This window comes from Leopardus geoffroyi, chromosome C3 (assembly GCF_018350155.1).
Source record: "Leopardus geoffroyi isolate Oge1 chromosome C3, O.geoffroyi_Oge1_pat1.0, whole genome shotgun sequence".
Classification (NCBI taxonomy): Eukaryota; Metazoa; Chordata; class Mammalia; order Carnivora; family Felidae; genus Leopardus; species Leopardus geoffroyi.
Genome location: NC_059338.1, coordinates 29030842 through 29054230, shown reverse-complemented (window position 1 = coordinate 29054230; position 23389 = coordinate 29030842). Strand labels below are relative to the sequence as shown.

Sequence of the window (23389 nt, the reverse complement as noted above, 5' to 3'; positions counted from 1 at the left end):
TCCAGAGTGACTCCCAACCCTTGTCCCCCACCCCACTGGACCTTCTGGAGAAGAATGCCCAGTACATAAGCTCCTGCTTACTTCCTTTCTATTTTCCTATCCTTTCCCCCACTTTCACGAGTGAGGGAACGGGATTGATTTTTTTTTTTCTCTCAGAAGGGGAAACTGAGGCCCAGAAGGGCCGAGCAACTTGCTCCCAGGTGCCAGAACATGCTGGGACTGGGACCCAGGGCCTTGGCTTCCAGCCTGGTGCTCAAGCTCTGAAGACACTTCCCTTCCAGATGTGTGGGGACCCCTTGGCTCTTCTAGTGAGAGGCCAGCTAGTGGGGGCAGGACAGGGTCAGGAGGAGGTGGGGTGGGAGCCTTCAGTCCCCCCACATATGTTCTCCATGAAGGGGAGGGTGGGAGGGCAGGAGGACGGGGTGATGCTGGAGCCCTGCTTTTGGCCACAGCTGGTTCCCAGGCTCCTGCCCTGGAATTGGGCAGGGAAGAGGAGGATTCTGAGTGATCTGATTAAGCCGCCGAGCATAGCCATTGGGGTTGGCAAGCGGGCCATGCAACCTGCCTGCCAGATGCTCTAGGAAGGTTCTTCCGAGGCCAGAAGATCTGCAGGTTCCAGAGCTGGGACAAAGCCCAGTGGGGAGAAAGTGCTCCCTCTAGGAAGTGTTGGGCGGGAGCAGTGATTGCCAGCAAGGCCTGGACTGGCTGGCGGCCCCGAGTCTTGGAGGTGGAGAAACGCTGACCTGGCCTGCGGCCCATTCCCCCCGCCCCCCGCCACCACCCGTCTCCTGGCAGTCCCATAGCTCATTCATTCCATGGCGTGGTGGACGGGCCTCTTCCTGTGAATGTGAGGAGTACAGTTCCAGCCTGTCAGTCAGGAAGGGCTTCCTGGTGTCGAGCGATATTGTCCTTGTTGTCATTTATCATTTATTTTGGAAAAAGCACAGACTGTCAGAGTCAGACTTGGGTTCACATTCTAACTCTACCACTTAAGCTGTGGACCGTAGGAAGTTAACTGGCCTCTCTGAGCCAAACATTTATAAAACGGGGGTGGTTATACTTACCCCTCATGGCTGTTGCGTGAAAGGACAAAATGTGTAGTCACCCCCACTTAGCCACAGGGGACATGATCCAAGACCCCCGGTGAGCCCCTGAAGCCACACCCTGTATCCAGTATGTTTTCTCCTACACACACCTCTACCTCTGAAAAAGTTCAATTTCGAAATTAGGGACAGTGAGGGACACTTGGGTGGCTCAGTGGGTTAAGCGTCTGACTTCAGCTTAGGTCATGATCTCACGGTTTGGGAGTTCGAGGCCCTGTGTTGGGCTCTGTGCTGACAGTGAGTGTCCCTCTCTCTGCCTCTTCCCCCCTTGTTCTCTCTCCCTCTCAAAATAAGTAAGCTTTGTACTTTTTTTATAATTAAAAAAATTTTTCATGCTTATTTTTGAGAGAGAGAGAGACAGACAGAACATGAGTGGGGGAGGGGTGGGGGGGTGGGGAGACAGAATCCAAAGCAGGCTCCAGGCTCTGAGCCTGGGTGTGAGAGAGAGAGACACACAGAGTGTGAACAGGGGAGGGGCAGAGAGAGAGAGACACAGAATCTGAAACAGGCTCCAGACTGAGTTGTCAGCACAGAGCCCGATGCGAGGCTCAAACCCACGAACATGAGATCATGACCGGCTGAAGTCGGCTGTTTAACCAACTGAGCCACCCAGGCGTCCCTAAATGGATGAACTTAAAAAAAAAAAAAACAACTTTAAAGGAGCACCTGGGTGGCTCAGTCGGTTGAGCGTCCGACTTCGGCTCAGGTCATGATCTCACCGTTGGTGGGTTGGAGCCCCGCGTCAGGCTCTGCGCTGACAGCTCGGAGCCTGGACCCTGCTTTGGATTCTGTGTCTCCCTCTCTCTCTGCCCCTCCCCTTCTCGCACTCTGTCTCTCTCTGTCTCTTGAAAATAAATAAATGTTAAAAAAAAATTTTTTTAATACTTTAAAAAATAAATTAGGTACAGTGAGAGATTAACAACAATAACTTTTAGTAAAATAGAACAGTTATGACAATATACGGTAATGCAAGTTATGTAGATGTTGTCTCTTTCTCTCAAAATATCTTACTGTGCTGTGCTCACCCTTCTTCTTGGGATGATGGGAGATGATGAAATGTCTGTGTCGTGAGACGAAGCACAGGGAGTGATGCAGGCACTGTGACCTGCTGTGGACTGTGTGTCAGTGTTTAGCATCATGCCCAGCACATAGAAAACACTAAGTAAATATTTGTTTCCTTCCCCTTCCCCTCCTGCCTCGGAGAACACTGCCTGCTTTTTAATAACTCTTTAGCCAACCTTATTAAGTTTCACTGTAAGATTTCTCTGCCTTCTTAATTGGAAATCTTAAAGCTAACCTTATTCCTTCTTGCTTTAGTGTGTGCCCAAGCCATGGGGGGAGTGCCTGGGCCTTTGTCCAAGCTTGGTCCTTTCGGTGGGTAGTGGGACCGTCCTGAAGGTGGGGAGACGTGTTGGTGGCAGATGGGCTGAGCCTGAAGGTCCCCAGTGGTAGGCGGCAGAGGGTTGAGGGATCGGTGACATAGAAGGCTTTTCCAGAAATGTGAGTCCTCCAGGGAGGCAGCCAGGCAGGGAGACAACAGCTCTTTGGTGTAGGAGCAGATGCTCTGTAGGCAGAGCCGAGGCTCAGGAAGAAGGAAGTGTGAGCAGCCTTCTTAGGCAGAGAGACCTCCCCCTTGGGGGGCAGCCCTGCGTTGCTCACACCCTGTCCCCAACCTCCTCCCTGGAATCTCCTTAAAGCGTGACTGCTACCTCCTCCGGCCCCCAGCCTGGCTCTGAAATCAGCAAGCTGTGTCATCTTGACCAAGTCATTGCCACTCCGTCGGGCCTCAGTTTCTTCTTCCGTGAAACAACCTCCGAGGCTTCTGCCAGCTCTGTTGTCTCAGGAATATTAGTGTCTACCCTTTTCTAGGCTTGCACAAGCAGGGGCTGGCTATATTGGCACATATACAGACCGGCCATACCTCGTATCAGCAGCCCACATCTGCTCTTTCTCCGCCTGCACACTACCCCACCCCAAATCCACACCCCTCTCCCATTGCACTGTTTGAATCAGTGAGGGGAGCATGCCCTGGATTTGAGGTGTTGGGTGCAGATACAGAATGAATATGCCATGTCTCTGCCTTCCCAGAGGTCACGATCTAGTGGCGGGGCGGGGGGGTTGGGGGGAGGATATGAAATCTGAACAATAGCTCTGGGCGGTATGTGTCATTATTTCACTTTATAGGTAAGCGTACTGAGGCTCAGGGATGAAGTACCTTGCCCAAGGTCATAGGCTGATTGGTGGTAAAGCTGATTCTATGCCCCGTGGCCGCCTGCCATCCAACACTCAGAGTCAGTCCTTTCTCTCTTGTGGCTCAGCCTTGGCTTAGGCTACACCATTCCCGAATCAGGGGCTGGCTCTGTTGCCTGTGGTCAGACTCACTCCTTCCCTTCCTTTGGTTTCAGATCATTGGCCACCTCTGTTAGGAGCCCCTCCCTGATATGCTGAGTCCAACCCCACTTCATCACGCACTTCATGCATCACCAGTGCACTGGTGATGCATGCATGGCCACAGCCGTGCATGCCAGCCTCCTAGCTGTGGCCTCCCAGAGGGCAGGCCCTGCGGGGATGGCTCAGGTGGACACCAGCAGCTCCTGGGGTCCGTAGGTGCTTCCAAAGCAGTGGTAGTCTATCCGTTCAACTTGTCCTCTCGCTAAAGTGCAGCCACTCCCGGGGGAGTCAGGTGGGGCACATAGCTGCAGAGGGAACTGCCAGGTCTAGGTGGGGGAACTCGGGAAGGTCCGTAGCCTGGAGTTCTGATACAGGCAGAGGCACGATGGGGGTGGGTCTCCCATCAGAAGAGCAGTAACTTCAGAGACAGTGCCTCTTGTCGCTTGGCCATTGGTAGGTCCTGGGAAAGGAAGTGATGTCAGGGGCACCTGGGTGGCTCAGGTGGTTAGGCGTCCAACTTCGGCTCAGGTCATGATCTCACGGTTCGTGGGTTCACGCCCTGCATCAGACTGTGCACGGACAGCGTGGAGCCTGCTTGGGATTCTCTCTCTCTCTCTCTCTCTCTCTCTCTCTCTCTCTGCCCCTCTCCCAATCGTGCTTTCTCTCTCTCTCAAAAATAAATAAATAAACTTAAAAAAAAAGGAAGTGAAGTCAAAGATCTGGGGGAGCTAAGTGACAGGAGCACATAGCCAAAGCACGCCTTCGCCTTTGCTGCTGGCTGCCTCCTGCCACTGACTCCGATCAGTGCTCTGGCAAGTCTCTGTCTGACCTGCTCTGGTCTCCAGCGTCAGGGCACATGAACCTCAAGATGGGCCCCATCTGTAGAATGGAGATGCCAGACTTGACAGTTCCATCAAGGGCAAACACCTTCTAGAAACAGCTGGTGATGTGAGTCCAGTCCAAGCCCAGTGGGCTGTAGCAGTGCTGTCCAATAGAACTTTCTGAGGTGATGGAAATGATCTCTCTCTGGGCTATAGGGCTTACGAGCCAGCTGTGATGAGGTGGCTAGTGCAACTGAGGAACTGAATTTTATTTTATTTTTTTAAGTTTATTTATTTGAGAGAGACAGACACAGGACAAGTGGGGGAGGGGCAGAGAGAGGGGGGGAGAGAGAGAGAGAGAGAGAGAGAGAGAGAGAGAGAGAATGAATCCCAATCAGGCTGTGTGCTACCAGCGCAGAGCCCGACACGGGGCTCGAACCCACGAAGTCCGCAAGATCGTGACCTGAGCGGAAATCAAGAGCCTGACAATTAACCGACTGAACCACCCGGGCTTCCCTTGTATTTTAAATTTTATTTAATTTTAATTAATTTAAACATAAAATATGCTCAACATCATCAGTCATTAGGGAAATGCAAATTAAATGTATGGTGAGATACCACTTTGCACCCGTTTGGGTGACCATAATAGTAAGAAAAAAAAAAAAAAAAACCGAAACGGACAGTCATATGTGTTGGGGAGTATGTGAAGAGATAAAAACCCTCACACCTGGGGGGAATGTGCAGTGGGGCAGCCACTTTGGTTTTTTGGTTTTTGTTGTAGTTGTTGCTTTTTATAGTTTATTTATTCATTTTGAGGAAGAGAGAGAGAGCACGCGTGCTAGTTGAGAGGGTGAGAGAGAGAGAAAGAGAGAGAGGGAGAGAGGGAGAGAGGGAGAGGGAGAATCCCAAGCAGTCTCCATGCTGTCAACACAGTGCCCCCATGTGGAACTCAATCTCATCAATCATGAGATCTTGGCAGGAGCCAAAATCAAGAGTCAGACACTTAACTGACTGAGCCGCCTAGGCGCCTTTTAAGATTTTATTTTTAAGTAATCTCTACACCCAACATGGGGTTCACACTCACAACCCCTAGATCAAGAGTCGCACGCTCCACCAGCTGAACCAGCCAGGTGCCACAAGGACAGCCACTTTGGAAAACAGCCTGGTAGTTCCTCAAGAACGTGAACCATAGAATGACCGTATGACCCAGTGTTGCACTCCTGGACATATATCCAAGACAAAGGAAAATGTATGTCCACATAAAGACTTATATATGAATGCTCATAGTAGCTTTATGCGTACAATAGGCAAAAAGTGCGAACGGCCCAAATGCCCATCAAATGATGAATGGATAAGTAAAATAAGGTCTATCCAAGCAGTAGAAAACTGTTCAGCCATGAGAAGGTATGAAGTAGTGATACATGATACAGCGTGAATGAACGTTGACAACATTGCACTAAGTAGCCAGTCATTAGCAATCACTCTCCACTCTCCCCTTGCCCCAGCCCCTGACAGCCACCAATATTCATGATTATAAGAGATGTCCAGAATTGGCCAGTCTGTACAGACGCAAAATAGAGACAGGTGGTTGCCAGGGACCGGGCAAGGGGAGGGTGGTGAGTGATTGCTAATGGGTATAGAGGTCATTTGGGGGGGTGGGTGATAAAAACATTCTGGAATTAGATAGTGGTGATGGTTGTACAACTTTTGCAAATGAATTAAGAACCATTGAATTGTACTTTAAAAGGGTGATTGTTATGTAATGTGAATGATACATCTATGTATCTGCCTAGATGTCCATTTGTGGCTAGTGGCTACAATATTGTACAGTACAGCTCTAGAATCAGACTATCTGGGTCCAATTCTGGCTTCGCCATTTACTGCTGTATCACCTTAAGCAGCTTACTTAACCTCTCTGGGCTTCGGTTTTCTCAACAGTAGAACTGGGGTAATAGCTGGACTGCCTCAGAGGGTCGTCACGAAGACTAAATGGGCTGATGTACCTCCAGCTTCTAGACCAGTGCCTGGCACGCGGTGCTGTAGGAGAGGTCTCCAATACTGATATTACTAATTCACAATCAGAAATCTCTGGACACCTTTCAGCTGTTGTGCATGCCTGGGCCCAGCCCCCAGCCCTTTCCCGTGCCTCCTCTCCCCTCCTCGCTTTGCCTGCAGACAATCTCTCTGCTGTGTAAACTGTGGCTGTAACAACCACTCCCGGCTCCCCGGCAGCAGCAACGTCACTGGAGCTGGGTGTCACATGTAGGGTCTGGGCAGCATCACTAATGGAAAACATTGCCAGTAAATCTCGAGGTCCACTGGGCAGGAGAGGCAGGGCCTGTCAGGGAAGGGGGGACCACGCCTCCTGCGGAGGCAGGCAGTTCATTTTCTGCAGGAGGCCTTCCCTCCCAGCTGAGCCTGGAGCCCAGGTCTTTAAATGAGAGAAGATGGAATATAGTCGAGAATCCTCTCTCTTGATCCTATAACCTAACATGCGGAGGGGTGTGGGGGCGGGGAAGGGAAGAGGACAGGATTAGGAAACCAGCACCCCTTCCCCACAGGGCTCTATCCAGGCAGGCTGTCACTCCTGCTCCCGCAGCCCTCACCGCTGACTGCCCTCCGCAGTGCTTACCTAAGGCAATTATCTGGTGCTAGGTATGAAGAAGTGGCTGTGGCTGTATTGCTGTCTCCCTTGGAGCTTTAATGCTCACTCTCCAAGTTCACATCCAAAGACTGTACCTGCTCACCAGCTGAGCAAGGCTGAGCTGGCCTGGCCCCGGGCAGCCTTGTGGAGCTGCCCTCTGGCTCACTTCCTCCCGCCCGCTCACTACAGAGAGAGGCTGCCACTCTCCCCCCAGAAAGGGCCAAGCTGGGCATGGTGGGGGTGTAGGGGGGTGACTCATCTCCTTCCTCATCAGGCAAGCTTCCTGCCTCAGGGACATTGCAGAGGTGCAGAGCGAGACCTCCAGAGCACAGATCGGAACCCTTATCCACTTCCCACTGGCAACGCTATGTAGGCCAGCTGGAGTCTCTCTGAGACTTTGGCCCTGGATCTGAGCTTGCCAAGTGGAACCCAGAGATCCCCGGAACCCCTCCCCCCCACCACCATCCCCCATGCCCAGGGCCAGTTGACTCCCCTCAGAAGCCAAGCACTGCTCACTCTCCCCATGAGCAAGACAGGGCCCCCCAAAGTAGGTGCTGCAAACTCTTGGCTCTTCTTCGAGGATGATAGTCGGGGGAAGGATGCCAGCCCCGGGAGTGCAGAGCCTGGGAGGAAAGGAGGTGTGCTAAGCAGAATGCAGAGGGAAGAGGACCCTTCTAGTAGCTGCTTGCAAGCCTGAGAGCAAGACAGCTGCCCGTGTTGCAGCACTGCGGCAGCAGTAAGGCCAAGGCCGGCTGAGGACCGGCAGCGCCCCCTTGTGGCCCTCCTCAGCAGCAGCGAACCTGGCAGGGGCTGGACTGCAGCTGGCATCCTGGGAGGAGCAGGACATAAATGCCTCCTGGAGATGGAGCAGTGGGCTTTCCCGGAGAACAGTGGGTGTGTGCCCAGGTGCCCAGGGAGTAGACTTGGTCTGAAGGCCCAGGACACAGCCCAGTGGCCTGGCATCGGGAAATCAGCCCCCATTTTGTGATAGACATACTGTTCTGGTGGTGTGCACCATGTCAGAATTTCTCAAAATGTGACTTCCTGTATCACATCGTCCACACTGGGGGCATGCAAAGATGCGGATTCCTGGCCCCCTCTCAGCCTGTTAAATCATAATCTCCAGGGGTGACACTCTTACACTTAATCTTTAACACATTCTGGGAGAAAAGATGCTTGTGTGAGGTTCACAAGATGCTTGTGGGGGGTTCACAAGATGCTGGGAGAAAAGATGCTTGTGTGGGGTTCACTACAGAGCTGTAGGGCCGGACAGTCAGAGTTGGTTAGAGGCTGTGGGTAACCCCTACACCAACTCCCTTATTTTATACGTAGGGAAACTGAGACCCAAAGAAGGGAAGTCATTTACCCAAGACCTCACAGCTAATTAGCGTGTGCCCTCAGGAAGGGCAAGCCAGAAGTCTGCCTGCTGCCTTCCTCCCCAACACCCCCTGCCTCACTCTTCCTCTTAGCCCAGTGCCCAGTGGAGACACATTGCCGAGGCTCTCTGACCCATGCCTTGTGACTCAATCAAAATGGAAACACCAGGTGATCTGGAGACACCTGCCTGGCAGTCCCGGGCCAGGAGTGACCACGCTTGCCCCTGTCTCTGGCCCCAGGTTTTGCTTCCATCTCCTGGTTTTCCCTTCCTCGCCTCACATCCATGTGGCCAATGTGTTACTTCTTTAGTCCTGGCTCTTTCTAGGTATTTTGCCCCGTGCAGCACCTAGTTGTAGGGCCATGTACACTTGGCTCAGTTCAGTTCCCACGCTGGTTGGAAGGGTTCAGGATTCTCTGGGGCAAGGATGAAGTGCCCCCAGAGCTCCTCTAGGGAGCAGGAGCACTCAACAACCAGATGTGTGTCATTTGTCATGCTGCAGGATTCTGTGACAACCACCTCTGACAATATTGTGACGTACGTGGGGGGATAAGTGAAATGACAGAATTGGTAACAGAACAAATCGTCCCCCGCCTGCGTGCTCCGTGGATGGGGGTGCCTCTTGCATGCAGGCCCACCCAGTGTTCTTTCTAGGGCCTCTGGGGTCATCAGAAGGTGAGGACAGGGGTGGCGGGAGGAGATGGGATTGTAGGGAGAAGTCTCTTGCTCTGCCTGAACTCGGGGAGTTCGGTGCTGGGTCACCTACTGGTTTCAGTGCCTGCTCAAGGCCACCCCGCAGGACTGAACCCTCCAAGACTCTTTCCAAGATAGCAGTCAATCCAGTGCAAGGTTGCTGGATTGCACCTTCATCACCTGCCATGGATGGACTTTGAAGGTGCGTGTCCTTGAGTAGAGGAGAAAAATAAAAGTGATTCCACCTCCCAAAGCTATTTGACTCATTGGAAACACAAAATGTCATCCACAAATAGTAGTTGTGATGTGGTAAAACACAAAAATCTCCCAGGTCATTTAGTCTAGCCTGGATATCTAAGTGGATCTATTCCAGAACAGCCCAAACCATAATTTACATTTCGATCACCCCCTCTGGTGACATATGTCCTTGCCTCTCACTCCTAGCCCACAGTCCAGGGAGAAGACACAGTGCTCAGGTACAAAGAGCCCCGGGCCAAGAACGCACCTGCCCTGACGTTCGCAACCTGGGTGACTCTGGACAAGTCTTACCCCTCTCTGGGCCCGAGTGATGTGTTGTTTTCCCCCCATCTATAAAGTGAGAGGGCAGATGATTCTTCCAAGCTCTGAAATGCCATAGCTTGAAAACGTTCTTCCTCTTGAGTCGCCTCCACTTCTCCTGCTGTTTCTCACTCAGCCCAGCCACTCACAGCAAAAGCCAGTGCAGAAGTCAGACACGAACCCAGTCCTCTGCCCTGGGCTAAACTACTAATGTGGTTTCTGAAACACTGGTGGAAGTAATTAAGATTTCAACAGTGAGTTTACTTAATCGTCAGCTAATAATTAAAATTGTACCGCACCTGGGTAAATTTGACTGCTGGGTGATGGATCCCCTGGCATCCCTCCTCCTCCTCCCTGCACCTCCCTAGAGCTGGTGGGGTTATTACCCAGCATTGGAGGCCCCCATTCATTACTACATCAGATTTCAGACTGGTGGCCAGAGAAGGCCGCTGAGACCCAGCATCTCCCATGGCTGAGACGGGCTCCAGGGGAGCGGGAGTTGAAGATGTAACATAGCTACGGTGCAGGGCTGTCATCGGGCCCGATGACTCAGGGACAGCGTTTTGTTTCCACATCATCCGCTGCTTACCTCCAAGTATGAGGGCCTCCCCCAGCCAGAGCAAGGGCCCAGAGGAGGCAGGAGGGTTCACCTGAGCCGCGGGGACAGCACCACCCACCTGCAAATGGAAGGACCAAGGACCCAGCTGCAGCCCCAGTGGGAGCGTGTGCCCTTTGCTCACCTACCCCCTTTACACCTTCTGACAAATACTGTGTGCCAAGCACTTTACGTGCAGAGCACTTTACATGAATTAGCACTTTCACTCTCATAGCAACCCTCCCAGGGAGGCACCCCTATTCTCCCAGCTTTACAGAGGGGAGAACTGCAGCAAGCTGGGATGCCCTGTTCAAGGTCAGACCCGCTGGGAAAGCACAGTGCAGGATCTGAACTCTAGTCTTTCCGACTCTAAGGGCTATATTCTTGCTACTACACCACCCTGTCTGTTCTTGCCCCGGTGTCTCCATTTCTTGGTCAGTTCACAGTCTCGTTCAAGTTCATAGTCTTGCCTTCTTGGGGAAACTTGTTTTCCTGATTTACCATCACACGCACAGTGCCTCCTCCCAGTGCGCCATCCCTTCTCCAGATAAACGACCCCTGTGCAACTGTTTTCATCTCTTGCCTTCCTCACCTACAATGGAAGACAGACAGGTGCACATAAATCTCTCCGTGCAAATGTCTGCAGAATTGCAGACCTGCACGTGTGTGATTCGAATGTGAGGGTTCCCACAAACTGCTGGCCAGACCACAAGTAGGTTGTGTGTGTGTGTGTGTGTGTGTATCTTGAGGCCCCATATTGCAGTGGAAAGAACAGGAGCTTTGGAGTCAGACAAACAGGGAAAGCACTCAGGTTCATGCCCGCCGTGAGGTAAGCGTTCGGCAACTGGCATTACGTGCATTTGCGTGTGCGTGCACCTATGTGTCGGGTTTATTTGATTGCCGGTGCTTTGGCCCAAAGACTCATGACAAACTGTGCTCTCTGGTCTTGTATAAGAGGCAGCAGTGTGTAGAAACACCATCCTACCCTGCAATGCCCAGTGCATGCTGGGAGGGTGATGTTGTTTGTGGCAGCTGTGAGTTACCATGGTGATGGCTGAGTTGGGGGAGACTGTTGCTCTCTCCTGAGCCAGAGGAGCGCACACACTCTTTTTGCAGGGAAAGGCTTGGAGCAGCGGCCCAGGACAACCTCATGAGCTCCCCTCGTAGACCTCCTTGTCAACCCAGAGCTGCAGGAGCCCTGCGTGGCCTTTGTCCAACCCTGCTTCACACACACACACACACACACACACACACACACACACACCATTCTTGCAGCAGGACCCTATTCTGTAGCAGCTAAGAGTGAGCATCCCAGACCCTTAGAGTAGGGCCGCGAGAGGTGCTCTGATCAGAGTGTCCAAGGGAAGCGAAAGGGGTGTTCTGCTGGCCACACCATGGCCCTCAGCAAAAGGAGGACCCTAGTGGAGTCGACCTGAGAATGCCTTTTTCTCATCTGCACAAAAATGCCGCATAGGCTGGGAGTGTCCTGAGTGCATCCCACACAGAGGGACACTGAGGGGAGGAGAGGAGCTACCGGGCCCTCCCTCTCTGCCATGTCTGTACTCTATTGTGTCCCCTGTGCCTGCCCCATGCCCAGAGCAAACATTTGACAAAGACACATGGAGGTGACCTCTGAGGCACCAAGACTTATCCAATAAAACAACCCATCAAGCTTTGCGGTTATCATCACAAAATATAGTGTGTGCCTCAGATACCTTCCCCCCATCTCTGATCCTCATGGGAGATGGGGAGAAAGGGGTGAAACCTCTTTATGGGATGGGGGTCAGAGGTGGATGGAGTGAAGGTCAGGAGTGAGCAAGGATGAGGGATGGGGTGGATTCTTCTGCCAACGCAACTTTATGCATATTGTTAGATTGAATATGTCAAGATTTGCTTTGAGGTCATGGATATGAACATCAAGTTGCCCCCCAACCTAGGCAAAGTTTCTGCAGCCTCTTGAGCTCCAGAGGCCTTCCCTTTATGTGCACGTCAGTCCTTTCATCTTTCATCGTGGGGCTGCTGCTGTACCTCTAGGAAGGTATCCATCACCCACAAATGCGGAGCACAGCCAGGCTTCTCAGGAGCCATCGTGAGCTGAGCCTTTGAGAAGTAGAGAGGTATGCCCAAGATGGCCACCAGGGGACAGTGCTGGGGCACGGAGGGAGCTTCAGGGTGTAGCCTCTGCAGGACCCATCCAGGCCTGGGAGCACATGGCAGGTCCAGGTCACCCTCCAACAAATCAGGTTCTAACCCGGACTCCTCCTGTGTATGCCCCCAGCCTACAGTGCAGGGAGACCTGATGCCAGATCTTCCATTAATATCTCTCTCTGACCTCCAGCTAGTGGCCCCTTCACCGGACCCCAGCCTCCCATCTCTCCTATGACCAGGTTGGATTGAGTCACTTCCAAGGACTCTTGTGGCTCTAATTTTCGGCAAGTCTGTGAGACTTTGGGGTATCCCCACCTTGCTCTACTGCTGTGGAAATGAGGTAGGGGGCTAGGGGCGCTTTTGAGGGAAGAGATACAGGGGAAGAAGGCACTGTGATCGGGGCAGTGAGAAGTAGGAAGTAGGAAAGGGTCTCCCTTTCTGTCACTACTAGAGCAGTAAGATCCAGATTCACACACCCATACCCGCCATGCCCCAGGGCCTGGAGCATTAAGGAATACAGAGTGACCGTCCTGGGGCCGGCTACGATGTGGATTAAATATTTTTCCTTTAAAAAAAAGACAACTTCCTAAAGGGACATGTATCTATCCATTCTTTTTTAAATGTACTTGACAATTTTTTTGGTGGTAGCATCCATCTATTTTTCAAGTGTCCATTGAGCACCTACTATGTGCCATCACTGTGCTTGAGAGTAATGGTGCAGAAATGCCCGGTAATACATTACGAGAAATGGCAGTTTCTTCCTGGGCTCAACTCTGCTCTGTCCTACGTGCTACGGTGTGTGTCCTTGGGCAGTTTCTTTCATCTTTTGGAGTCTCAGTTTTCCCATCTGTAAAATGGGGATGGTAGCACAAATCTCCCGTGAACGTAAGGGTTCAGCTGGATGATATATGCACAGGGTTGGCACACACACAAGTCTCTGAGTAACTCTTGGTCACCTTTCTCTTTGAGACCGCACACCCCTTGGAGTTATGCATGCCTTTCCCTCATCTCTGCCAAACCCATAGAAAGAATTGCCCTGGCCCAGAAACCCACATCTTGGCGCAATGTTCTTGGTCCCCACACAGGCATTTGGGAACCAAGCGTTAAAAATATACGTATACACATTCTGATCCTGTCTGTGTTCCATGCCAAGCCATCAGTTAAAGCCATGGAGCGGCTCACAAGGTGACATTGCCAGGATAAATAGGCATTGGCAACCTCAGAAGTGACGACAGGCTGGGGACAGAGCTCAGAGCATGGAGGCCTGCCATTTGTCCCTTCTTGCCATCAGCTTGGAGGGTGGATACATGATGTTGACCCTGAGTGATCCTACCAGCAGCTGCAGCGGCCTCCCATAGGCTCCCCTAGGGAGAGGAGAGGAGAGGTGCTTGGGTCTGGATGTGGAGCTGGTTCTCAGAAAAGGTGCCGCCTGGTTTCCTACCCGCCCTCCCCAGCCTCCCCTCGGCTGACAAGACGGAGCAGCTGTCTACCAGCCAGCCTGAGCTCATTCCTGGGGGAAGAAGTGCCTCCTGAAGGGATTCAGAAACCTTCCCCTTGGCAGCAAAAGGAATCTCATACCCATGCTGAGTCTGTGGGTCGGGAAGGGATCGAGAGGGCAGTTTGACCAGGAGAGGACCGCGGAGGGTTTGGAGGGAAAAGGGAAGTAGCCTGAGAATGAGGATTCTTGGGTTTTCTCCATTGCCTTGCCATCATCTCTCTGTAGGTCTTTGACTCTCCATACGTTGTCTTTCAGGGAGGCATTGGGGGATTTGCTTCCATTCAGTGACTTTGGATCCCAAAGTCCAAGACAAACCATAGGACAGGGACAGGACCTCTTCACTTTGGTGTCCTCAGGGCCCGCTGTGGTACCTGGCATAAAGTATGTGTTTGATGAAGATTTACTGGATGGATTGATAGAAGGGTGGAGAAAGTTCTTTGAGTTCTTCATGCTCGGCACCCCTTGGTCTTTTGAATGTTACTTTCACCCTGGAAAGGAGATGGGATAAATTTCTGTTTGTTCTTTGTAGATTCTTCTCATCTGTCCGTGTTAATGTTCTGCCTGGAAACCAAGGTTAGATAAAATGACCCCTGGTCATTTAGGATCCTGAGGGTGGCGGCCACACCCATACATCCTCCCCACTCGGGATTGCACCGTTGTCTGGGGTCTGAGTTGCCCAGAGTTCAGTCCACGCTCTTGGGAATCTCCCATGCCCTCCAGCTGCCTCACTTGTAGACAAGCACTCTATCTGCACTGGCTCTCCTGGACCCCAGAGAACAACTCCAGACATTCCCCGTCAGTGCTCGGGGCTCCGGGAGTGTGACATGCTGAAGCTGGCTCGTCCCAGCTCCCCAGAGCCAATTAGTAGCATCTCTTCCTAACCCTGCAGTCAGTGACATCATGTTGGTAGCTTAAAAGGGCCACGGGAGGAGTATTTACACCACAGATAGTGGCAAACGCTCCAAGTCAGGGCGTCCCGGCCTCCAAGAGCCAAGTGTTAAACATTTACCAACACATCACTGGAGATGGGGTTTTGGGCAGACGTTCCACGTGACCTCAACCATGGGAACCTTGCCCAGGACCTCAGCTGTGAGAAGCAGGGCCTCCCCAAAGTGAAGCCAGCAGAAGCCATTCCTCAGGGGGTCTGGGAGGAGTGCACAACACAGAAGGCCCCATGCCTACAGCCCCCTTCCGGGGTCGAGACGTCAGGTGGTCAAGGGCATGTGCCCAGGGTGACCAGCACAGCGTGGGGAGTGGTGTCCCGGGGACATGATCAGTCTCCACTCCGTGACACCCTCAGCTCTCAGCAGCAACTTTTCCATTCACCCAACTGCGCTTTTCTCCCTCCAGACCCAGAGTCCCAGAGAAAGAGGACAGTGCAGAACGTCCTGGATCTTCGACAGAACCTGGAAGAGACCATGTCCAGCCTGCGAGGGTCCCAGGTGACTCACAGGTAAGTCCAAGCTGCGGAGGGGGCCGTGCCCCCCGCTGCTGTCTCTGTCTCCCACTCTGGAGGGCAGGGCTTTGGAGCGCCGTGGCACAGAGCCGCAGGAGCGGAGAATCGGCCGTCTTGGCGAGAGAAGCTTGGCTTGGCTGGTATCAGCTTGTGCTTGAGTGTGAGATTCATTGCAGGCAATGAATGTGAAAACCGCCAGAGTGGGGGATGGGAAGCGCAAGCCACCACGTGACCCAGGGTGTGACCCGCGATGTCCACTTTCCCTCCTTGGGTGTCAGCCTCCTCATTTGCTGCAAATGCTGTCCCTTGCCTGTTCCGAAGCGTCTGTTGTTAGAGGATTCTGGGATCCTGCCTGTCCCAGCTTCCGGCATCTTGTCAATCTTCTGTCAGGTGCCCTCTTGCCTCTTCAGACAGTGGCTGAGGGAGGCCTGGGTGCCCGGCCTCCATGTCATTCAGATCCATGCCATGGGGTATGCCCCTCCACCCCACCCTGTAGAGACCTTGCTGCCTCCAGCGGCGCGGGGCACTTATCCCTCCCGTGGAACCTCTTCCTGGAGTGGCATGCTGGCCACAGCCTCTTCCATGACTCAGAATTTCCCCCCACTGCCTCCTTGGGCTGCCCAGATGAGCTCATGCTGTCAGCTCCAAGGGGGATAGAGGGCCAGGCTACACTCTGGGGGTAGAAAGAAAGGGAGCAGAGGGCCAGGATTGGGAAATCACGGGGGGTGTGGAGCAGGAAGGCTGAGAGGGATTAGGTGACCTCTCCAGTTGGACTGGAGATTGGTTCCTCCCCATCTCCTGGGGTTGGAAAATGAGAGCAAAGTTGGGACAGAAAGACAATAGGATAGGGGCTTTTCTTAGCCTAAGTGTGTGGCCAAGTGGTAGCCAGACTGAATTTACATACCTCCAGTGACAGGGAACTCATTACCTGTCAGTCATCTCAGTGTGCTGTGGGATTGCCATGACTAGGAAGTGGAACTGAAATCAGGCCTCAGCAGCTCTCACCCATTGGCTCTAGTTCTTCTACTTAAGAACACCCCTCTCCCTCCTTCCACTCTTCTTCTGCCTAGTCCATCCTAACCTTCATACTGGACGTTCAGCTCTTTGTTCCCAGATAACTGAAATATTTTAAATGCTAAATCAAAGCCTCTACTCTATGGGGTTAGGCAAGCAGAACCCAGACTACTGAAAGGGATGTGGTCAGGACATCTGAGGAAAAGAGTGCAAGGTGGGGCTCCCAGAGGCCCTGGGGCTCAGGCCCCCTTATATTTGACTCTATCCCTCAAAGCCCCGAACAGGACCAAGTGGCACAGGGGCCGGGCTCAGCTTGGCTCACCAGTTCAGGGACCCAGTGGATAAAATTTTGAACGTTCCTCCTTCCCCCATCCAGAGAAGTTGTTAGAACGGCTCTCAGCACCAAATCACATGCCAGCTCCATGCCAAAGAAGGCAGAAAGTGTTTCATTGCTGAGAGGGTCCCACCCCAAATGACTCAGCCACAGGGGAAGGCTAGAAGCAGCAGCTTCAGTGTCCCGGTGCCACTGACTCTAAGCAGCCAGCCAGTTAAGCAGGACAGCCTGACCTCTCTTTTTGCTTTCTGTTTGGGGTAGAGGAGAGTGAGGCTGAAAACCTATTGCATAAAGCTGACTGGCTTGAGGGGGAGAACCTCAGGCCTCTGGCTACTATCTCCCTTTATGGAAAAAAACAAAAAACAAAAAACCAAGAGCGCTGAAGCTGGTTTTGCTGTTTACTGTGGACCCAGAGCCACTTCCTGTCTTAGCCTTTGGTTTATATTATCCCTATTCCACACTTTGATAGCCAAAACAATGATTCCTTGAGTTTTTATGGCTCTTTTACTTTTTAAAGTGCTCTCCATCAATCAGCACTCCCCTCAGCCCTGGGAGTAGACAGGATATTTTCGTATCCTCTGGGTTAGAGAAGCAGCAGGCGAGGCTGGGGAGAGGGGGGTCCCTTGCCAGAGTCACACAGGCTGATTAGGGTGGGTTCTGTGTCCAGCAAGCTTAGAATCCATGCCAGGCACAGTGTTGGGCACCAAACCCCAGAACAAACACAGGCTTTATACTTGATGAGGAGCTTACCATCCAGTGAGCGCTTTCAGCAAGGTCATTTTCACTCTGGAACTTACAGGCTAACGCTAGATTCAATTCCTTTTTCAGAAATCTTTATTTCTGTCCTGCTTCCTCTATTTCTACTGGCTCGTTTCCCCAACAGGGAGAGTGTCTGGGTCAGGGGGCTGGGGCTGGAGAGGAAATGAAACTCTCTCTCTGCTCCAGGACTGCCGTTCTCCCAACCCCAGAGAGAGAGAGAGAGAGAGAGAGAGAGAGAGAGAAGCAAGACTGAAGGGCTGGACGCAGGGCTGGAAGTCAAGAACTGAAATTTTAAGCTAGAATCCTCCCCCCACTGACTTAGAGATGTCTGGAGATGTGTTTGGGGGATAGAAAAGAGCAGTGAAATAGATGAAGAGGCACTTTGAGTGCACAGAGCTAAACAGGAGTAGGCCAGGAATAGAACTGAGGAGTCTATATGCTGAGCATGACCCACACTCCTTACTAATTGTATTACCATGGTGTAGACTGACTATGAAAACTGGCCGTCCTGGAGCTCTCCAGCACCCTGTCACCATGGTCATCATCATCATCCCTTTCGTTCCCCTTCTCATCTCATTGTCACGGTCAGTTTGTTTTTATTAAACACTGCGTGAATCCCTGTACTGAGTCTTACGACAAGAGCCTCCCTGCTCATCAACTCAACACATCTTGGGTTTGTTCCTCATCGATTTGTCCTTGTGCGTGTACCCAGTACATGCCAGGCCCTGTGCAAAGTTGCAGCAACACAGCGGTGAGCAAGGCAGACAGAGCCGCACAGGCCCACAGTCTCCTTCAGGGAACTTCCACTCTCTCTGAGGTCCACAGCAATTAGAAACAGAAATAACGCAGCGTATGACAAAGCGCACATAGAACACAAAGGAGGGCCCAGAGGGGAGAAGTTGGGTGTGGACCAGGTCAGGAAGCCCCTGAAAGGGCCAGAATCAGCAGTCACCGATCGCCCTGCCCAGCCAGGGTTCCCCTAGCCTTGTCCACAGGACTTCTGTAGGGACCACCAGCATGCTCAGGTTCAAGGGTCATTTGGCTTCTCCTGTTCTTCTTTAACTTTTTTAATTTACATCCAAGTTCGTTAGCATATAGTGCAATAATGATTTCGGGAGTAGCATCTAGTAATTGATCCCCTACATGAGACACCCGGTGCTCATCCCGACAAGTGTCCTCCTTAATGCCCCTTGCCCACTTAGCCCATCCCGCCACCCACAAGCCCTCCAGCAACCCTCAGTTTGCTCTCCATATTTAAGAGTCTCTTGTTTTGTCCCCCTCTCTGTTTTTGTATTATTTTTGCTTCCCTTCCCTTATGTTCATCAGTTTTGTATCTTAAATTCCACATATGAGTGAAGTCGTATGATATTTTTCTTTGACTAGTTTCGCTTAGCATGAGACACTCTAGTTCCATCCCCGTAGTTGCAAATGGCAAGATTTCATTCTTTCTGATTGCCAAGTAATACTCCATTGTATATATATACCACATCTTCTTTATCCGTTCATCCATCGATGGACATGTGGGCTCTTTCCATACTTTGGCTACTGTGGATAGTGCTGCTATAAACATTGGGGTGCATGTGTCCCTTCGAAACAGCACACCTGTATCCCTTGGATAAATGCCTAGTAGTGCAATTGCTGAGTGTAGGGTAGTCCTATTTTTAATTTTTTGGGCTCCTCCTATTCTGTTGATCAAAAAATAACCCCTTGTTTTCTCAGGGTTGGTAGAGACAGTTTGGGAGGATCTTCTTTTTTTCCAGGAACTTTACAAAAGTTCATTCATACCTCATTCATACCTTAACCCCTGAAGTGGCTAAGAAATAGATGTGCTCACGGAGTGAAGATTCCTGTGCTTTGCGTAACCCATGTCCAGCCACAGACTGCCTTAGCTGCCTGGCTTTCTCGGCCTAAAGATCCTATTTTGGTTAACTCAGCCCTGCATGGTTTTAGTTAGGCCGAGCCGCTGAGACCTTACCTATGGTTGATTTGGGCCGGGCTAGGTGGGATTATCAGTTAGTCTCTGTCTGAACCCAAATCTAGGCCACCTCTCCAAGCAGATCCCAACTGGCCTTTCTCTCTGCAGCCACCGTGGTCCCTAGGGAGAAAGGCAGCTCCTTGTCCAGCTCCCATACCCCCTCACGTTATCCTGCAAAACCTGGGCATGCTTCCCTGGCCTGGCCTAGCAGGGCTCACGGCGTGGGACGCTCTTGTCCATTTCCATATGTTCTCTCCTCTTTCCAGTTAAGGCTGCTTCTGTTCTCTGGTGAGGTTCTGCTTCTGTCTCCTCATGGCCCAGACCTTTGGCTGGGCCTAGTCTTACTGGGAACCAGACACATATCTCAGGTTGCCAAAGCTTTTCCACACCCTCTGTACCCTACTCCAGACTTGGCCATCTCTGGTTTGGAAATCAACTTGCTCCCAGCTCGTTAATAGAGAGGAGGTGATAGACATGCCCTGAACAAATGAATGATCAAGGCCTTTTAAGCTCAAGGTGACCAGATTATCCCACTTACCCCAAGAGATCTCAATGGGCCCTTCCCATTTATTGAGCAACTTCTATATACCAGGCACTGTGTTAGGCATTTACATATGTGATCCTTACAACTGTATGGAGTAGCTATAGTATCTCCATTTTACAGATGAGGAAATGGTGGCTTAGCAAGGTTGATTACTTCACCTCCAGCTCACTTACAAATAAATGGTAGAAAAGGATTAAAATCCAGCTCATATTACAAAATCTGTGCCCTTAGCAGTGTACGTAATTGGTTCCCTCACACTTCAAATCCCTTTCCTCTGACAACCTCAGGTAACATATAACAGGGGCGCCGTACCCAATGAAAGGCCTCCTGGAAAAGGTGGAGCCCACCTGGACAGGTGCAGAGGAGGCGGGAGGGCACGGGAAGGGAGAAGGGTCGCTGCGGTGCGGTCTGCGCGGGCAGGGCACAGAGCGGGCCTGCCGGAATGAAAACCAGTGCCCTTCTGCCCTCTGCCCTTCTGCCCTCTGCCCTCTGCCCAGCTCCCTGGAGATGACCTGCTACGACAGTGACGACGCCAACCCTCGCAGTGTGTCCAGCCTCTCCAGCCGCTCGTCCCCTCTGTCCTGGCGCTATGGCCAGTCCAGCCCGCGGCTGCAGGCTGGGGACGCGCCCTCGGTGGGCGGGGGCTGCCGCTCCGAGGGGCCGCCCGCCTGGTACATGCATGGGGAGCGGGCCCACTACTCGCACACCATGCCCATGCGCAGCCCGAGCAAGCTCAGCCACATCTCCCGCCTGGAGCTGGTCGAGTCCCTGGACTCGGACGAGGTGGACCTCAAGTCCGGCTACATGAGCGACAGCGACCTCATGGGCAAGACCATGACGGAAGACGACGACATCACTACCGGGTAAGGTCTCTTGCGCAGCTGGGCAAGGGGACTAGAGAGGGCAGGGGGAAGACCGGTGGAACGGGATTCCTTGAGGCGAGCGGGACTCATGACAGGAGTTTGGGTAGCCGCGCTGTGACGGGAGACAGCCGGAGACAGCCGGGCAGGGCCTTCGTACACTGGTTGTGGCCGCCCCTGAAATTTGATGTGCTTTATACCAAGCTTCGGTGCGGTGGGTGGGGCCGCCACCTGAAGAGCTGATTGGTTAATGGAGAGACCTCCCTCTCATTGGCCCGTGGGGCTGTCGTTCTATGGTATGTCCCGCCCTCCTCCCTCGAACCCGGAAAAGGCAGGTAGGAAGGGCCCTGGGGGCGTCAGTGCTAATTCCGCCAACTCCGTGTGGACTTCGGACAACCTCATCTGCTATCCCACTTGGAAAAAGAGGATGATAGTACTACATCTGTCTGCCTCGGAGTCTAACAGGAAGAGAACACGAAAGCGCTCAGGGGAAAGCACTGCTGAGACAGAAAAGTGGTAGTGGTGGCTCTCCTTCCTTCGCCGGGGTTCCCGGCCCCTCTGGCCCGCGCCTTCCCCGTGGACCTCAGGTTCCACTCCTCTGGTTTCTTCCTCCGCAGACCTGCCAATCATGCAACTTCCTAGTTCCTATCCCGGTCTGTTAGTTTACTTACTTCCTGTGCTTTGCCCCACAGGGACCCTCATCTTCTCTTTTCTGCCCCAACTGGCAGGGTTGGGTTTGTGGAGCGACGCGGATGTAGGTGACAGTCTGGGAAGTGAGGGGGAGAAGATGGGAAGAAAGAAGTGGGGGGAGAGAGGGTGTAAACGGCCCTGGCCCAACTGTTCCAAGCCCTGAGACTAAAGAGCTGTAGTGGTTCTGGAACCTTCTCCAGAGCATCTTTCAGCTCCCTGCTACTTCCGCTCTTCCTTCTTGGTTTGCTGGGACTTTCCAAGGGACCACACAAGTAGCGACAACACCCTTCCCCCTATCCCTCTCAGGGACTACCTCTTCCCAATAAAAATCCCAAACTGGAACAGAATGAAAAGTAGCCCCTCCTAGGAAAGGACTGAGAGCTGAGCGCCAGGCCATCCACTGTTCCGCACCCCTGGGGACAAACTTGGAGGGACTAGGCAGGGCCTGTCCAGCTGATGAGGCTGCTCTGGAACAAAACAACTGACTCACGAACGAGACTGTTTACTGCCTCTTAAATCCCAGGGGCCGGCCGACCTCACGCTCAGATCCACCAGCTTGGAGCTGGGATCGGAGAAAAGCCATCCAGCTCCTCCTGTGCTCAGAGGGCTTTGCTGGGCAGGAAGGAGAGTGAAGGTGTCTGATGGGCTGCTCTGCACAGCCCTTGTGCCAGGAAGCTGCTTCTCTGAGGAGAGCTCCCAGCTGGATAGGGCAAAGGGAGGCACAACCGCTGCAGGGCAAAGAGCTCTGAAAGTTCCTCTTATGGTGGAAGGACTAGAACCCCAGCCGTCAGGGAGCTCCCAGACAGAGGGAGGTGGAGCCGTCCCCCAAGGTGCACACAATGGCCATGGCAGAAAATTCCCCAAACATCGGAAGGCACAAGACTCCTGACTTTGGGGAGATCCCAGTCTGAGGCAGGCCGCAGGATTTCCTAGCTGTGTGAGCTTGGGCAAGTTAACCTCTCCAGGCTTTAGTTTGTCTACCTGCTAAATGCAGATAATAGGACTTATCTCAGGATGGTTATAAGGGTTAAGTAGATCAATATATGTAAAGTGTTTGGAATAATTCCTGGCTCATTCTAAATGCTCACTAAATGTTAGCTTTTTTTTTTTTTTTTTTTTTTTTTGCTATTATTACTGTTAATTGTTAAAATGCCATTGTGAAGGAGGAGAGGGGCTTTTGCACTCTAGAGTCCCAGACTTGCCCACAGGGAGTGTGCAGTCTCACCACAGTGCCACTCAGAATCAGCAACAAAGACAGATGTAGTGGCTGCTGGCCAATCCTGGGAACACAGATTTGAGGGGACGCGGAGGTAAAGGTATGGAATACTGGGCCAAGGAGGGCCAGGAAAAATGTCCTTAATCCACCCTCTAGCACCCTTTCTTTATCCCTTTCCTCTGGACAGTGTGCATGCCCCTAAGTCATTGAAAAAATAGACTTCACTGAGGCTAGAGCATGAATGAGAACTTGCCCTTCCTGCACATCCACCAACTGACCACGGGCCCAGGGAAGCCTCAAGTTCATAGGGGGAAGAAAGTGTTGGCATGGCAATAGCCATAAAGTGGACCTCACTATAAACTGCAATGCTGGTTTCCAAGATAATTTCATGTGTGTTTTTTATGGTCAATCCGCAATGAGCAGGAACTCTTTTAACACTTACAGTTTTAAGGTTTCTCCGTTTGTTGACTTCCTTGCCCAGACTGCAAACACACCCACCCTTAAACGTGCTAAGGAAGTCCGAGATGAGGGAAACCCACCTATAATCCCAGTAATTTTAATGTAAGCAATCCCTCCTCAATTATGTGTTTTCATGGTTAAGTGTTGTGCTTTTTCACTGGAGACTGGGCATCCTAGATTCCAGCAAATCTTGAAGAGAGTGCCCCTTGCTGAGCCTCTTGTCGGCCCTCCTGTCCCCACTGTGGGTTCCATCCAG

At 52.2% G+C, this 23389-nt stretch overlaps 1 protein-coding gene across 14 annotated transcripts in view; it reads left to right on the top strand.

The window, feature by feature from the left end:
* NAV1 (neuron navigator 1) overlaps positions 1 to 23389 on the top strand; it is a 246154-nt gene that overhangs the window by 136029 nt on the left and 86736 nt on the right. For 12 of the 14 annotated variants that reach the window (XM_045456509.1, XM_045456504.1, XM_045456505.1 and 9 more), the window contains 2 exons: positions 15177 to 15279; positions 20406 to 20771. In XM_045456509.1, coding sequence (XP_045312465.1) covers positions 15177 to 15279; positions 20406 to 20771 — 469 coding nt within the window. The remainder of the gene's footprint in view (positions 1 to 15176; positions 15280 to 20405; positions 20772 to 23389) is intronic. The other 2 variants (XM_045456511.1, XM_045456510.1) reach the window with 1 other exon arrangement.